Below are 17108 nucleotides of genomic sequence, written 5' to 3' on the forward strand. Positions count from 1 at the left end.
GGGCGGCTTCCAGCAGAATATTAAAATACAATGATTCATCCAATATTAAAAACTTCCCCAAACAGGGCTGCCTTCAGACGTCTTCTAAAAGTCCGATAGTTGTTTATTTCTTTGACATCTGATGGAAGGGCGTTCCACAGGGCGGGCACCACTACCGAGAAGACCCTCTGCCTGGTTCCCTGTAACTTCGCTTCTCGCAGTTGCCCACTCCATTTATTGTTGGACTACAACTCTCATTATCCCTAACCGCTGGCTCTGCGGACTGGGGATGATGGGAATTGGAGTCCCAACAATATCTAGAGGGCACCATCTCATTTGAAAACTTAATAGTGGGGTGAAACCACTCCGGTTCACAAAATTAGTGCTGAAGGATGCCTTGGCAATAAAGGCCAACACTCTCTCTCTCTCTTTTTCAAACTGTGAGAAAGGTACAGTGGTCAAAGCAAGCCTATTCTGGAAGTGGTTAAGGAATACAGGCGCAGCTCTCGGAATTCATCCCAACATCTCCCAACAAGTATTGTGTATTCCAGCACGCACGCCACATTCCCCCTTCAGAGCCAGCTGCCGCCACTCAAAACACAATGAATACCACTCACAATTTGTAAGCTTGCAGGTGATCTAGGGGACAGCCTGGCCGCTGGGATTTTGGAGAAAGACTGCTCCGGGGGTTTGAAAAGGCCACGGGGGCATTGTGTGTGTCGCCATTTCTGCAGGAGTTTATTTACCTCTTTTTTTCATGTCAGTGCAGTCATTCCCCAATGGCCTTAACTTCAGGCACAGGGCATTCTGGGGTTCCTCTTCTGAGCAGTGCTACCTCTGCCCCGGCACTCAGTACTGGAGCAGGCATTCTGCCTATGGAGAAAGGGCAAGTCTACTTTTATTCAATATTCAGCGGCTTGACAAGAGTATCCTTTGATGAGAAAAACACAAAAACCAAAAGAAAACCTCAAGGAAGATTAGAAAAATCCACTGAATACTGAATAAAAACAACTGCCTTTGTCGGCTCCGATAGAAGAGCTCGCCAGGACGAACGCTTTTAAGGGTGAACAAAGTTAATGGAACAAAATGCAAAGAAGTTGCCTGGATTTCGTTTAAATATGCCATTGGCCAGGTGCTTAATTGAAACATTAAAATTAAAGTCCTGGCAAAGCCTAGGTTTTTCTCTCCCCAATGTGAGTATTCTGCTTCTCTTTGAAGGAAAACCAACTCATCCGATTCTGTTTTTGCTCTACTTTGCAGCGATTCTCTGCTGACTCCAGCTCTTTATAACCTTTCTGGAAAACCTGGAATCTAGTGCAAGCCAGCGTCAAAGTTCAGAGCATGCATGTGCAAGTGTGCATATGCACATAACACAAAATCTCTCATAGCACGGCGCTAAATAGAAAACCCTAAAGCAGCTACTGAATGTAGATCAACACAGTATTTGTTTCAATTCACACCATCTGTCCTTTTCAGTACACTAAAATATCACAAGAGAAAAACATATGGCTGCAAAGCTCTGTGCCACAGGAACAGAGACCCACACAAAAAACTGTGCAAACTACTTAAAAAAACCAAAAAAAAAATTTTCCACAGGAAAAAATAAGAAAAAGGGCAAGGTTAGAAGGACGATCCAGAAAGTAGAGAAGAATGGACAAAGTCCAAGGCAAACTTTTAAATAAAGAGAATTGTATGGTTGAGAAAGATGTCTGATTTAGTAGAATTATTTACTCTAGAAGTTTAAAAATAACCCTAAAACCCTGGTTGGAAAAAAAATGTTTCCCCATTTCTTTAAGCGCTACTAATTAGCGGCTTAAACTCTTCTGTTTATAGCTGCTAACAGATTGCAGTGCTGTTAAATAAGTGCTGACTGCTATGCCTTCCAGACACACACAAAAGTTTAAGAAACTCAACAACTCTCATATGAGGAAATGCAATTCCTACCAGAGAGAGGACAACCTGGTTCAAAGGAAAACTCGGACCGAATGGTTGGGGTCTCAAGAGGGTTCCTATACATTTCCACTTACCTAAAACGTTGAGCCTGCTGAGCTAGAGGTCCTGGGTACCTTCTGTTTGGAGACTGGTACAGCTGGGAAAGGATGGCCTGGTTTGTTTTTTGGCTTGGATTGTTGGCGAACTTTACAGTGATTGGCTCTGTGGCACTCGGCGGTTTCTGTCCGTTCAAGCCTTTGATGGCTTCTTCTGCCTCAATCCGCTTGTCAAACCGGATGAAGCCCACACCCCTTGAAACTCCTGCATAAAGGTAGAAGGCTCGTTCACTGCTCTCTTCCAAGACAACGCCGACATACCCAGAACCCCCATTTTCACAGCTACATGTAAGCCAACAAGCCGGAGGACAACAACGGAGGACAAGACCAGCCGCAGAAAAACAATGCTGTCCAGGGTTGTAAAGACTGTGGAGAGAATAATTGGGTGCACTCTTCCCACCTTGGATCAAATCTACGCTTCCAGGTGCCATAAGAAAGCTGCAGAGATAGCGCAGGATAGTGCACACCCTGGAAATTATCTCTTTCAGCTTCTGCCTTCTGGAAGAAGGTACAGGGTTATAAAGACTAGGACTAGCCGCCTGAGAAACAGTTTCTATCCAAATGCGATTTTGGTTTTAAACGCAGCGTAAGGAGTCTCTATGGGAGTGTATTGTATTTTTAAAAATGGGGTATCAGAATTTTTAGGGGGCTAACCAGGCTAGGATAGAAAGCTTGTTGGTTTTGAATGTCTTATGTAGATTTATTCCCCCCCCCCTCCCAATTTCGTTGTTCTGTATGGGACAACGACAATAAAGATTACTTGTTTCCCAAACTCGGGTCTCTGGCTGTTTTTGGACTACAACTCCCATCATCCCTAGCTAGCAAGGCCTGTGGGTCATGGAAGATGGGAACTGTAGTGCAAAAGAGTGGCTGGGGAAGCCCAGCCAGATAGGCAGGGTATAAATTTATTATTATTATTATTATTATTATTATTATTATTATTATTATTAGCTGGAGAGCCAAGTCTGGGAAACCCTGTTGTTGTAGGAACAGGAGTCAAGGGGCAGGACCTAACAAATGGATACACAACCTTTTCTGCAGTGGCCCCGTGCTTTAGGGGCAAGAACAAAGGGTGACCTGAAAAAACAACTGCGGTGCTGAAAATTCTGAAGTGGTTCACCACCATATCCAATCCGCTGTAGCCTGGTCCTGTTTGTGCGCAGCAACAGCTGGAATGCTGGAGGCGACACAACTGCGGGAAGCTCAAGGAAGCCCCATCAACTGTGGTGCCTTCCCCAAAAAAGCAAGCCTACAGTGAGAGACTAGGGCAAGCATGGCCAAACTTGGCCCTCCGTTTTAGAACTACAATTCCCATCATCCCTGACCACTGGGTACAGTTAGCTAGGGATGATGGGAGTTGTAGTCCCAAAACAGCTGGAGGGCCGAGTTTGGCCATGTCTGGACTAGGTTGAAGTCAGCAGGTTCCAGAAACCCTCTTCAACGCACATTTTTGGGTGTGATCTGTGGGTATGTGCAGGACCTGGTGAGAGCCAGGAAAGTTGGGTGGAGTCTTAAAGAAGCACCAGCAGGTGGAAATATCTTCAGAGGGGAGGTGTGTCAGAAGGATGAGGATGTGTGAGTGTTGCATTAATTGTTTTATTGCATAATTTTGGGACATTTGTTCTTCTTGTTTAGTTCTCTGGACACTATTTGGAGCAGTGTTTCCTAAAGTGGGCAAAACCACCCTCTTGGGGAGCAGGCAGGCGCTGGAACAACCCAGGGGGTCAGTAGTAGCCTTGGAAGCAATTGGCAGGCGTTGAATAAATACAAGGGGGAGGTGGTAGCATAAGGAAAGAAAAATTTGGGGGAGAAAACTGTTCTTACATGTTTCACCAGTTGTGTAATGACGTTTACCGTCAGGTCAGGAGGTGTTGCGAGACAGCAACAATACCTCCCCTGGATTCGGCAGTCATGCTGGAGGCAAGGGGTTTCCAAGGCTTGAGGGAACCCTTTTCAGCTTCCCCCAGGCCCGAGAAGTGGATTGTAGCCTGCCTGCCTGCCTATTTGGCCAATGGCAGGTGGGCTGCGGCACCAGCCCCACCTTTGGGGCAGATGGGACTGAGCCATCAGGCTTGACTCGTAGATTTCCAGGGCGGCACTGAGTCATTTTTTCCTGAAAAGGGGGCGGTAGGCCAAACAAGTTTGGAAACTTCTGGTTTAGAGGTATTTCCGCCTATTAAGCGGCACACAAATTGCTTCACACGCAATGTAATGTTAACACTTAAGTTTAAGGGATCAAAGAAGACAACAGCCTTCTGGAGCCACAGAAGGCCCCCAAACAGAAGGTTCAAACTCTGGAATCTCCAGGTAGGGATGGGCAAAAAAACACCATCTGAATCTCTTGAAAGTTGCTGTTTAATTAGCACAACGTATTAGGCAACTTGGTTAATTTGCAGGATCAGGCACTTCTACTCAAAACCGCGCCATTTTGCTTTTCCGCGTGTGAATTTTTTATTTTTTGCCTCCCGCTTTTCCACACATGGTTACTCTGCTATACGCTGGCACCAATCTGTGTGTGATTGAGAGGGAGAATTCTCTGGACCTGCCTTTCCTAGGTTCAAACTATTCCTGATTTTGCACACACTGCTATGAGCAGCGAGATGCAAAATCACACGTGTCATATGGAAGGACTGGATTAATGCATACGGCAGGGGAGAAGACAACACACAACAGCACGACCCTACCTAGAGCCCTAGTCAATGGCTATGTTATGTTGCAGCTGTAGCTACCCTCCTTCAGAACTAATTTTAATGTGGATTTCCATACCGCAATGTTAACTGGGAGTACGCCCTAATCAGCAACAAGTGCAATGAAATTTCAGAGTCTACCAAAGCACAAGAAAACTTTACAATCCTCCCCCCCCCCAACTGAATGCATATTTTAGAAACACACATTGTTTTTAAGTAATACCCCTGGAAGAGGCTGTTGTTGTTGTTTTTTTGAAGAGGGAATTTTAGGGAACACTGAAAAAACCCATTATAAAAGGGCAATTCCTGTGTAATACTGTGACGATGCATCTTTTTTTAAAGCAGACAAACAGCAGGCATGTGGATAATGCATCCTTCTCTACAAAGTATGTCTGCATAACCATGGTTATGTTGACGGTGGCAAAAACAAACCCCTGTGTTGCAATACAGAATAATCTGCTCAAATACAGCAGCAACCATGGTTATGAACATAACTAATACGTGGTGCTCTAACCTTGCCTCTTGGGTTTACCACAGTCCAATGGGATGCTGGTCTAAGACATGCTTTTGGGTGATCCATCAGTACGGTAATGTTCTTACATACCGTATTTTTCTGTGTATAACACGCCCCCGTGTATAAGACGCCCTCTATTTTGGGGGACTCCAAATTAAGAAAATCCCCCTATGCACTAATCCGTGTATAAGACGAGCCCCGAATTTTAACACAATTATTTAATATAAAAAAACCCTAGTCTTATACACGGAGAAGTACGGTACTTAGCCTTTGCCTTCGTACATATGCAGTTCCACGGCTTTAATTGGGACCCATGCACAGAAACCTACTTTCTGTTCAAATCAAAACCTTGGTTTAGCAAAAGCAGCTGATAGTCACAAAGTCACCAGGTCTATTTAAAATTTTGTTCGTGGCATTGAAGAAAACACTATCTAGCTTGGAAATTATGGTAGAATAATAGGACAGCCTGCTGTATATTTTCCTAGGATTTTGAAATGCGTTGGGAGAAAACAGAAGATTCCTGAACCCTTAATAATGAGAAAGGGTGCTCCATTCCCCAGCCCCTCTAATGGGTTAGTCTACTTCATTGAGATTATATTATATCGGAAACAGAAAAAAATATGGAGCAATATGCTCACTAGGATGGCAGTGCCTGGAGAGTTAAGACTGAGTTTAATATTTATGCATCAAATCAATATGCCTTTCAGACTTGTTTTTTTAAACCCGTGGGATTTGCTTTCCTCTAGATCTCAACAGTTAATATTCTTCAGCACGAGGATAACGCAACATTATATATATATATAAATCTGAGTAGCAATTACTAGTTTGCATTTCATGTAGACTTAGCCTAAGATAACAGCAGAGCACTTCCGTGTAAGATTTTGCTTTCCTTATTTTATTTTTAAGACTGTTTATTAGCACTTTATAAGGAGTACAGGGACTATTTTCACTCGGCGGCTTGGAAATGAGGATTATAGCAGCTGTAAATTTATTACAAGGCATGAAACAGGCTTCAAAACCTGCACCTTCGAGGTGGAAATGACTCAGGGCTGGCTGACTACACACTACAATCTATTTTAGTCCATGCATATTTATGAAAAACTCCGGCAGAAAATTGTATTTTCTGGCCCATATATACCTTTGATATATTCTGAAGGCAGGCTTGCTGTATTGGAAGATGGAATATCTCACAACCTGCCAGGCTGAGAAAAGCGAGAGAGATAGTAGGGCGCAGCTGTCGACTTACCAGTGACTTGGTCCACTAGAATACGAGAAGTAATGATACGTCCATACTGGGAGAATAGCTGCTCCAATTCTTTCTGGGTCATAGTTTTTGGGAGACCACTGACATACAGATTTGCATCTCTAATGGAAGCTGAACTTGGTCGCGCATAGGAAACCTGTGGGAAGAGAATAAAGCGTTTGCTGTTCCGTCATGCAAATGGCCATACAAGAAGAACGGAAAGATTGAACAGTGCAAAGGCTAGTTTTCCTTTTAAAACCAGATGGGCAATCTAAACCAAGAACCTTGCATCCTCTGCAATTGGTACCGTGCCGATCGGATAGGTTATCCAATGCCAGCAAACTATACCAAATAACTTAGAAGTATATTTAAATGTCCTTGTTTTTCGCAATTTCTCTCTAAATTGTGTGTTGAGACACGACGGTTACAGACGTCGTTGATGCCATTTCCTTCATCTTCAGCATTAATAAATAAATATGGGCCGATTACACCAAAATGAAATCAAATCAAAAGCCATCATCGACAAAAAAGGATCAATTAGTTAGGGAAGGGAGAAACCTGGAACACGTCTAGGGAGGGCAAAATGATAATCAGTCAAAGGCAAGTACCCCTTCGCCACAGTGATGCGTGATTCGTTGGGGGTTAGTATAATAATACACTACTGTTAGTCGGTGTTAGAAACTCAGATATGCAAGCTAGGTGCCAAATGGCTCCTTAAACCAGGGTTAAAGGTAAAGGTAAAGGGACCCCTGACCATTAGGTCCAGTCGCGGCCGACTCTGGGGTTGCGGTGCTATCTCGCTTTATTGGCCAAGGGAGCCAGCATACAGCTTCCGGGCCATGTGGCCAGCATGACTAAGCTGCTTCTGGCAAACCAGAGCAGCACACAGAAACGCCTTTTACCTTCCCATTGGAGCGGTACCTATTTATCTACTTGCACTTTGACGTGCATTCAAATTGCTAGGTTGGCAGGAGCTGGGACTGAGCAACGGGAGCTCACCCCGTCGCGGGGATTCGAACCGCCGACCTTCTGATCGGCAAGTCCTAGGCTCAGTGATTGATACCATAACAACAACAATATTTATTACGGCCATAGGCCCATACAGATACCATAGCCCCACCCGTGTCCCCAAACCAGGATTACTGTGGCCTAATCTGATTGCTTAGTTGCCATTTGGAGGAGCAATATGACCTGTCGCCTGGGTATCTTTACTTGGCCACAAGTGACCAATAGCCAGGTGCAAAATGCCTTGCAAATTTTGAACTCTGTTGTTAGTAATAAAAGTTATAATCAGAAGCTGTACTATGATCTCATTTAGCCAAAGCAAAAGATATATTCCCCTTTTTCTTTTCTTTTTTACAATTTCCAGAACCATCAACAGGATGTGTTATTAGAGACTGTGCTGTAATTAAAATAACAACAGTTGCAAAGGTGGCAGGCCAATACTTGTGATTCCAGGAATGGGTCCAACGGTGATCACACAGTGATCAAATCTGAGGTTTTGTCAAGAGGACAGAAACAAACCTACCAACTGAGCCAATAACAGATAACCAACAAGCAGAAAAGGCCCTAAATCAGGCATAGGCAAACTCGGCCCTCCAGATGCTTTGGGACTACAACTCCCATCATCCCTGACCACTGGTCCTGTTAGCTAGGGATGATGGGAGTTGTAGTCCCAAAACATCTGGAGGGCCGAGTTTGCCTATGCCTGCCCTAAATCCTCCTTTCACTTGTGGCAATGGCAGTGCCCTGTAGTTGCAGAAATGCATCTTGTTCTTGCATCTTTAACAACAACAACAACTTTTATGATTTATACCCTGCCCATAGTTTTCCTGACGGTTTTCCTTTCCCCTTGCCTTCACACCTGCAGACTGGCTCCATGTCTGAATGGTGCTCACGAAAGCACCACTATTTGCTGCATGACATGGAGAGAGTTGGCCTTGCGCGAGACCAACATGCTGCCTTGGTTTCAATGCCGCTGCTGTAATGGACTTTACTACGATTAAAACTAATCAAATTTATTTCCTCCTGTTGATATCTCAGTGATTTGGACTAGAGCGAGCAAGAGGTTTGCAAGCTAAACGTGTTGAAACAATATCAAATTGCTTTTCGTAGGTTATGGGAAATTTCAAGCTGTGTTGTTTTTTCTAGCTTGCCAATGTGGAAAGGCATTGGCAATTATCTCTAAACTATCTCTAAATTATCTCTTTCCATAAGTGCAAAGGCACTTATGCAGGGTGCAGAGATCAGATGCTTCTCACCAGCCTCCAAGTGTTTTTGCCGGCCTGGAAGGCGTTGCTGAAGTTCAGTGATGCCTCATATGCCTGCAAGGATGGAACAATGTATTTTGCGTGCGTGGGTCGAACTCCAATGTGTGTGGGGTCTACTGTATTAAGTCGTATGGATTGCTCTACTCAAAAGGCTGCCCATGCACTGGCCTCTGCTTAAAAATCGGGTCCTCCCTTAAAGAGGTGAGATCTGGAAAACCGACACCCTGTGTTGTGGGTGGGCACGATTGTTCAGCCACAACACCCGACTGGTAGGTTCCTTGAAGCTGGGTGCAAACTGGCCAATGGGACGCAGCCCAAACGGCCTGTGCTTCAAAACCTCCAAGCAAGGAGAGTCCACAACCTCATGAAGAAAACGGTTCCACTGTCAAACAGCTCTTATTTCAGCATAGCCTAACAGTCAGGATGATAGGAGTTGTAGTACAGCAATATCTTGAGAGCTATTGGTTCCCCGACTCTGGTTTATACACTGCTTTCACGCATTCACGCTCAAGACAGTTCACAAGAAATCAGGGTGGATAAAAATAAATGATTTTTTTATAATTTAAAAAAATCTGATTTTTAAAATTTAAATCAGGTTTCTTATTTTATTTAAATCTGATTTTTAAAATAAAATGCTTTTGGAGGAAAAAATCTTTTAGAGATAGTTTTCTATTTAAGTTACATTATAGTCCAAAGGCTATTCATAAGGAAAGTTTTAAGTTTTTCATCTGTGTTAAAACTCAGTTTGTTTTTAAATCGTTTAAACCACATAAGTTAACAAACATGGAAACATATGCTATAATGTTATTGTTTTAGTTAAATAAATTGTTTAAATTGTTACTAAGGAAATGATTATTTTTCTCCTTCCAATAAATTACAGCAGAAAAGTTGTCCAAATATAAACAATCATTTCATGATTATCTGTCTATGTATTTCTAGTATAAACAAATCAGTAATTTTTGATAGAACTGTAAAAACCACTCTGAAAATTTATTATTCCAAAAATGAAACCTTCATCTGGTTGTAAATATTAAGATTATACCAGGAAGAATGAGTCTCTGTAAAAAAATAAAATAAAAAAAATCAAGTCTTGCTGACTAGTGATTTAAATCGTGATTTAAATCCATTTGATTTAAATCAAATCCACCCTGCAAGAAATGTAAATAAATTGTTTCATGGATGCTTATGACAATATTTTTGTTATATCAAACACATTTTCCATAAGGGTGGGGGAACCATTTGCGTGTTCAGACCCAGAAACCTCCCCCCTAAATAAATTCACACTTGACCCAAAATTTTGGTTTTGGTTTTTGGCAGAATTTAGGCCACAACTTTATTGATTACAGAAAGTGACTGGTTGCATAGGCTCTGGTTCGACTAGCTCCCTGCCATGCAGGTAGCACTGACCCAGGGCACCAGCATAGGTCAGCCAAGGGTGAACAGCTGGATAAGCGGAAAGCTGGGAACAGGCTATCTCTGCCACCAAAATGCTCCCCTGGACTCAGGCACAGGCACAACCTACTCTCAGGGGTTGACCAAACCATCGAGTCCCTGGATTCCTTTAACGGAATACCCTTCGCATAGGGATAGCGAGAGCGTTCTCCCATCCCTATCACCTGAACCAGAGCCTATCCGCAACCTTACAAGTTGTGACGATTTGCTACGCGGCAGGCGAAACCCAAATGGCAGCCGCAAATCAGCCAAGTGGGGAAAATTCCTGCCGTGCCCCAGGTCCCAAAGACAGACGACACACGATGGCATAGCAAGGTCAAGCGCAAAGCCCTAAAGGTAGGAAGAGGTGGGCAGGTGTTCTGAATGCACATGCCGAAAGAGGAAGCTCTGGGTCACATGCATGGGCACAAATAGGTCCCTTGAACCATTTGGACTGCGTCCCATTGGCCAGATTGTACCCAGCTTCAAGGGACCTACCAATCGGGTGTTGTTGCTGACCCATCGTACCCACCCACAACACAGGGTGTCGGTTTTCCAGGTCTCACCACAATACGTGCCCTCTTTAAGGGAAGACCCGATTTCTAGAAAAATAGCAGTGATATGACTGATATTTGCTAACAGTCCAAACAATTCTGATCACAATTTTTAAAACCCGTGTAGACAATTTAGAAAGGGACCTAGACTTTTTTTTTTTTTGGTCCCAACACAAATTGTTATTCTCCCTCACATCTGCAGAAGCACTTCACTTTATCTTGAGAGTACAGTCCTGTGGTATTTAATTACCCTGTCAAGAGCACTAAATGGTTTGGCACCAAGCCCTTTCCCTCAATCTCTGCTGATTGATAGCATCAATAAAATTCACTCACTTTAATTAAACCTCCAAATAGGACCTTCTTTTGCCACTCACTAGGATCAATGTTCTTTAATATGGAAAGTACAACTGCAGAGGTTGCAAAGGGGGCTCCTTCCTCACCTTCACAGTTCATTTCCTTCAGATGTTCTAAGGGGATTTTTATACAATGCATACATATTTCACCGTTCTCTTGACACATTGGTTAATGGAAAAGATCACCATTAAAAACTGGCATCTACCAAGCCGTACTTCTCAGTTGCATAAGATTTTCTGTGGCTGTTTTCTCTTCTTCAAATATGCACACTGGAAAGAGGCAGTGCAAAGTATATTTGGTTATCTATATTTCCAACATTGGACAACTGTAAGGTAAAGGGACCCCTAACCGTTAGGGTCCAGTCATGACTGACTCTGAGGTTGTGGCGCTCATCCCGCTTTATTGGCCAAGGGAGCCGGCGTACAGCTTCCGGGTCATGTGGCCAGCATGACTAAGCCGCTTCTGGAGAACCAGAGCAGCGCACGGAAATGCCGTTTACCTTCCCGCCGGAGTGGTACCTATTTATCTACTTGCACTTTGACGTGCTTTCGAACTGCTAGGTTGGCAGGAGCAGGGACCGAACAATGGGAGCTCACTCTGTCACGGGGATTCGAGCCGCCGACCTTCTGATCAGCAAGTCCTAGGTGCTGTGGTTTAACCCACAGTGCCACCCGCATCCCCACAACTGTAGTTCAAGCATTTATCCCATTCTGAAAAGCACGTTCATAAATTCAGAAGTTTGCAGAATACAGGTGGCACCAAAACAATTTATTACACCAGCATATGTGTTTTGAAGTAGTCGTCGCTGCCAAGTGCCGAGAAGCAAGGTGACAAACCGACGTTTGCAGGATTGCAACACCTTCCTTAAATACAGAAGCCTATTTAAGTGCAATGTGACTTTTAAGCATGTGCATTCCAACTTCTCTGCTGCCTGCATTTTTAGGTTTACCTAGAAATAAAAACCCTTGGCAAGAAACATCAGTCTTGCTACCAAAGAGGCAAGTCAGTTTTAAACTCAAAAGCGGCTTGTCTCTTCAACAGTAAGAGTGGTTGCAATTGGAAACAAAAAGTAGAGCATAATAAATGTAGGCCTGTGAGCTTAGATACCCTTTAAAAATCAAGTTCCTTAATCGGACTCTTATATGAACCAATATTTGAATTCACAACCAGGTGTGGCAATATACAATTTCAGTAACTGGGACAGTTATTGCATAGGTAACTATTAAAACTTTAGAGCAGTTGCGTAGAAAAAATAAAAAATGTTTCAAATCCCATTTGCCAACACCTCCGTAATGGCAATACATTTATGATTTTTTAAATACCGCTGAGTGGGAAGAAAACCTACAGAGTTAAAATCAAGGTTGGTGGGGGGTTTTTGGTTGTTTTTTTAAAAGCTATATTCCTCTGACAGGTGATAATTATACATATACACATTAATTGACAATTCAGAAGAAATGTCATGTCAAGAAATCTTCCATGAAAGAAAAACAGAATATTTGGCTAGCCTTTGCCCTGTGAGGAATTAATTCTAACTTGCACTGTGGATTTAAAGACAGGGGTTTTTTTTTATTGGCCAACCAACCAATAAATAAATAAGTAGGAAGAGTTGTTCCAATATTCCTACTCTTAAGTTCTCTCTATGAGAATTTTGTAAATGCAATTTACAAAAGCCCCAATTTGCTTTATCTTACCATAACATGTCCTGCCTAGAGGTGACAACAACTAAGTAGGTTAGTGAAGTCTAGTAAATTTAATTATATTCCTCTATTTTTTTGAGAAAGCAGGGAGGACAAATTGCTTTGGCTGAGCAAGCGAGGAGTTCCTATCCTGGTATCATCTCTGGGTGCCCACCTCACTTCACAATGTGTGGTTGTGACTAAAAATGCACCCAGTGTTATGCTTTCTCTTCAGAAATCATAGTACCCCACTGTTTAAAGTCTGGTGACCATGTGCATCAAATCCGCCAAGGTCCAGAGATGCCTAAAAAGTAGCCTTCTGGCTTCTACTTCGCATGTAGCATTGAGGTCTTTGCACGAAGTCCACCTTCTCCATTAAGATTCGCTCTTCTCCATCACCATATCAGAAGACACACAGTGTAACACTGCCATGTCAAGAAGGGATTAGACAGAGGTCTGCCCATAACTTTGGAAAACAGGACGAGCCAGCGTTTGTCCACAGACAGCTTTCTGGGTCATGTGGCCAGCAGGACTATACCGCCTCTGGTGCAACGGGACACCGTGACGGAAACCAGAGTACAGGGAAACGCCATTTACCTTCCCGCTGCAGCGGTACCTATTTATCTACTTGCACTGGTGTGCTTTCGAACTGCTAGGTTGGCAGGAGCTGGGACAGAGTAAAGGGAGCTCACCCCGTCATGGGGATTCAAACCGCCTACCTTCTGCTTGGCAAGCCCAAGAGGCTTAGTGGTTTAGACCACAGTGCCACCCGCGTCCCTCAACAGAGAGGAAGTGGTTAATTACTAAGGCAAAGTCTTAGTTTAAGTCCTGATGAGAAAACAAGCGTGACCACACTGCCAAGGCCACTATACGCATTGAAGAGGAATAGGTGGCATCCTGCAGGCAACACACAAGCACATTGTACTCAGAAAGCTTTGTGCTTGGCTCCAGGTCATGGGTAGGCAAACTAAGGCCTGGATCTGGCCCAATCGCCTTCTAAATCCGGATCGCAGTCTGGGAATCAGCGTGTTTTTACATGAGTAGAATGTGTGCTTTTATTTAAAATGCATCTCTGGGTTATTTGTGGGGCATAGGAATTCATTCATTCTTCTTCTTTTTCAAAATATAGTCCGGCCCCCCACAAGGTCTGAGGGACAGTGGACCGCCCCCTGCCGAAAAAGTTTGCTGACCCCTGCGCCAGGTAATAACCTGGCAAAAATTCCCGGGAATGGATTCCAAAATAGTGTAGCGCATTCAAGTAAGGTGATCCTCAGTATCAGTAACACGCTGGTGGGGTGTTTACAATTGCAGTCAAACCAACCGTGTATGTTTGCTAGATAGGTGCATGAAGTGTAAAGTTCCCCAGTAAGTTTGGGGGGGAGGCGTAGCCACATATAACCTCCACACCTGGCCAGGCCACTTCCTCTTTGCACTTTGTCCTCTCATCACCAAGCCATAAATGTGAGAACCATCTGCATGCCTGAGCTCCATTGCTCAGACACCATTTTAAGCTAGTTTTAAGCATGTCTTATGTGACGCGGGTGGCGCTGTGGGTTAAACCACAGAGCCTAGGACTTGCCAATCAGAAGGTCGGCGGTTCGAATCCCCACGACAGCGTGAGCTCCCATTGCTCGGTCCCAGCTCCTGCCAATCTAGCAGTTCGAAAGCACGTCAAAGTGCAAGTAGATAAATAGGTACCGCTCCGGCGGGAAGGTAAACGGCGTTTCCGTGCGCTGCTCTGGTTAGCCAGAAGTAGCTTAGTCATGCTGGCCACATGACCCGGAAGCTGTACGCCGGCTCCCTCAGCCAGTAAAGTGAGATGAGCGCCGCAACCCCAGAGTTGGCCAAGACTGGACCTAATGGGACCCTTTGCCTTTACCTTTTCAGCATGGGACCGAATTGCCATTTTAAGCCTTCCAGAACAAAGCTGCTGTGCTTGTTACTCTTCAACGAGTATTCTGATTGACTAAGTGCTATTTTTACCTTTGCAAGATTTGTTTGTGAGATTATTGCTTTAAGGTGAAAATACCTTCAAGCATCCTGGATTATGTAAACAAAAAGGATACAATGAGCCTATCTAAGCTTCCTGTTTAAGCTGCAAAGGGATGCACTCTGCTGAACTCACAAACGTTTGGAAGGAAGGATCATATGTGATAAATATACTGTATTTCACTGCATAATGGTCCTGTTTTTAATGCTGAATTTTCTTTTCAAAAAAAGGGGGTGCGGCCATCATACAAGGAAAAAAGTGGGGATGATAACAGGTGGATCCGAGGGGGTGTATTTCTGTAACACACCACTTGAGGTGACTGCAGGGAGAGGAAATGGAAAGACTTTCTGTATGGAAATACCTTTCTGTAAAAGCAAACCCTCCCTTCTCTTGTTCAGTCTACTAACTCAAGAGAGGCGTCCCTTGTCTAACGGAATCTCGACGGTGAAGAAAACCACTCTATACTTTGCATTGCAAGAACGGAACAGCCACTCCAAGTTTGGACAGGAAGTTCCGGCGAGGAATGCCGTGGGAACAGCAAACGAGCAGCAATGGCGCCACCTGCAGCCAGGTCTGCTAGCGCCCGCCGCATCTTCCCTTGGCCCACAGAACCCAGCCGAACCCATCGGTTTCCGCCAAAACGGTGATAAAAAAGGGAGCAGCAGGAGGATGGGGAGAAATGTCCCCACCTGCTCTGCTCCCCCTAGAAGCTCGTGGCCGAGGAGGAAAGGAAGGGGGCCTGAGGTTTAGCAGAGCTTCAGAAGTTGCCCTGCGACTATTATGTAGTAAATGCTTTGGGGCCAATTTTAGGGCTTGGGAAAAAAGGGGGTGCGACTATTATGCGGTGGCAATGATTATGTGGTTAAACGCATTATCCTCTCTCAGCATCTATACATTAGAACACTATGTAAATAACCAAGTGTAAGGATGCCATTTTAGAATATTTGCAAACGCCTGCTACGGAGGTAAAAACTTGTCCTAAATATCCTTGCATATGCAAACTAGTAGTATAGGCCCCAGGAATTAAAGACTTGTGAATAAACCACCAACTCAAAAGCCAGGTATAGCCTTTGGAAACACAGAGAACAAATAGAAATGTGCACTTAATTTCCCCCATAAAAATTCTACATACTTTTATTGTTTTGGTTTGAAGTCTCAATCCATTCAGAGTATTGATCGCCTTTTCAGCATCCTTAGGGTCAATGTAGTTCACAAATCCATACCCCAAGCTTTGTCCTGATTGTAAAAAAGAAAAAAGAGAAGGGGGAAGAAAAATATTATTACCCAACGATGCAAGCAATTACATTTGTATCTTAACCCTTTATTAGCAAGAGGTAGATAAGCTATTTTACACTGAAGACAAAATAAAAGACAGCCTAAGTAACATTAAAAAAAAATTATAGTTGCCGACTAATTTACTTTCCAAGTACTCACTGAAGCATGCAAACAAACTATGCTATTGTCAGAAGAACAGCAATAGTGCAAGTTGTCACAAAATTTCAAACAGATGCAGGTGCACAACGCTTGGAATTTCTGAAGCACAAGTTAGCATACAGCAAATATACTTAGATATATAGACAGGTATTCTATTCAGGGAGCCTGGGAAATTGATCCAAGCTTTCTGCGGGTGAGCTCTTGTCATGAGATATGAAACACATTTTCTATCAGGGTGGGGGTCCCATTTTTTAACCAGAGGCCAGTGCCTTCTGCCTCACAGACTGCCTTCTGAGTGGAGTAATCCATATGACTTAATACAGTACAGTGCTACCTTGGGTTACAGACGCTTCAGGTTACAGACTCTGCTAACCCAGAAATAGTACCTCAGGTTAAGAACTTTGCTTCAGGATAAGAACAGAAATCGTGCGGCGGCAGCGGGAGGCATCATTAGCTAAAGTGGCACCTCAGGTTAAGAACAGTTTCAGGTTAAAAACGGACCTCCAGAACAAATTAAGTTCTTAAACTGAGGTACCACTGTAGACCCCACAGACATGGGAGGAGTTTGGCACCCACCCACCCATTTCTCCATCCTTGCGGCCATGAGGCATGACTGAATGTCAACATCGCATTCCAGGCAGGCCAGAACACCTGGAGGCTGGTGAGAGGTACCTGCTTACTATGTAATTAGCTTCCATGTTAGGCTACAGTCGCATATAATAAATACTGATAGTTGGCATAGAGTGTATGTCCTCTCTGATACACTGGTTTTTTACTTGTGGACACATGCATGTTCCCATCAATTCCCTCTTTCTCCCCAAAGTCTCCTGCACTCTCCAAAAATATGATTTTGGAGGGTTCATCCCAGAGAACCGTAAGACGTGTTGCGAGGGTTACTTCCAGGTTTCGCTGCTCGCGCCTGCATAGA

The 17108-nt window shown here is 43.8% G+C and overlaps 1 protein-coding gene across 14 annotated transcripts in view; it reads right to left on the minus strand.

Moving 5' to 3' along the window:
* ELAVL2 (ELAV like RNA binding protein 2) overlaps positions 1–17108 on the minus strand; it is a 164581-nt gene that overhangs the window by 14230 nt on the left and 133243 nt on the right. For all 14 annotated transcript variants that reach the window (XM_081845395.1, XM_081845393.1, XM_081845390.1 and 11 more), the window contains 3 exons: positions 15879–15982; positions 6475–6628; positions 2007–2232 (listed from right to left, as the gene is read on the minus strand). In XM_081845395.1, coding sequence (XP_081701521.1) covers positions 2007–2232; positions 6475–6628; positions 15879–15982 — 484 coding nt within the window. The remainder of the gene's footprint in view (positions 1–2006; positions 2233–6474; positions 6629–15878; positions 15983–17108) is intronic.

This window comes from Podarcis erhardii, assembly GCF_964252035.2.
Source record: "Podarcis erhardii genome assembly, chromosome: 17".
Lineage (NCBI taxonomy): Eukaryota > Metazoa > Chordata > Lepidosauria > Squamata > Lacertidae > Podarcis > Podarcis erhardii.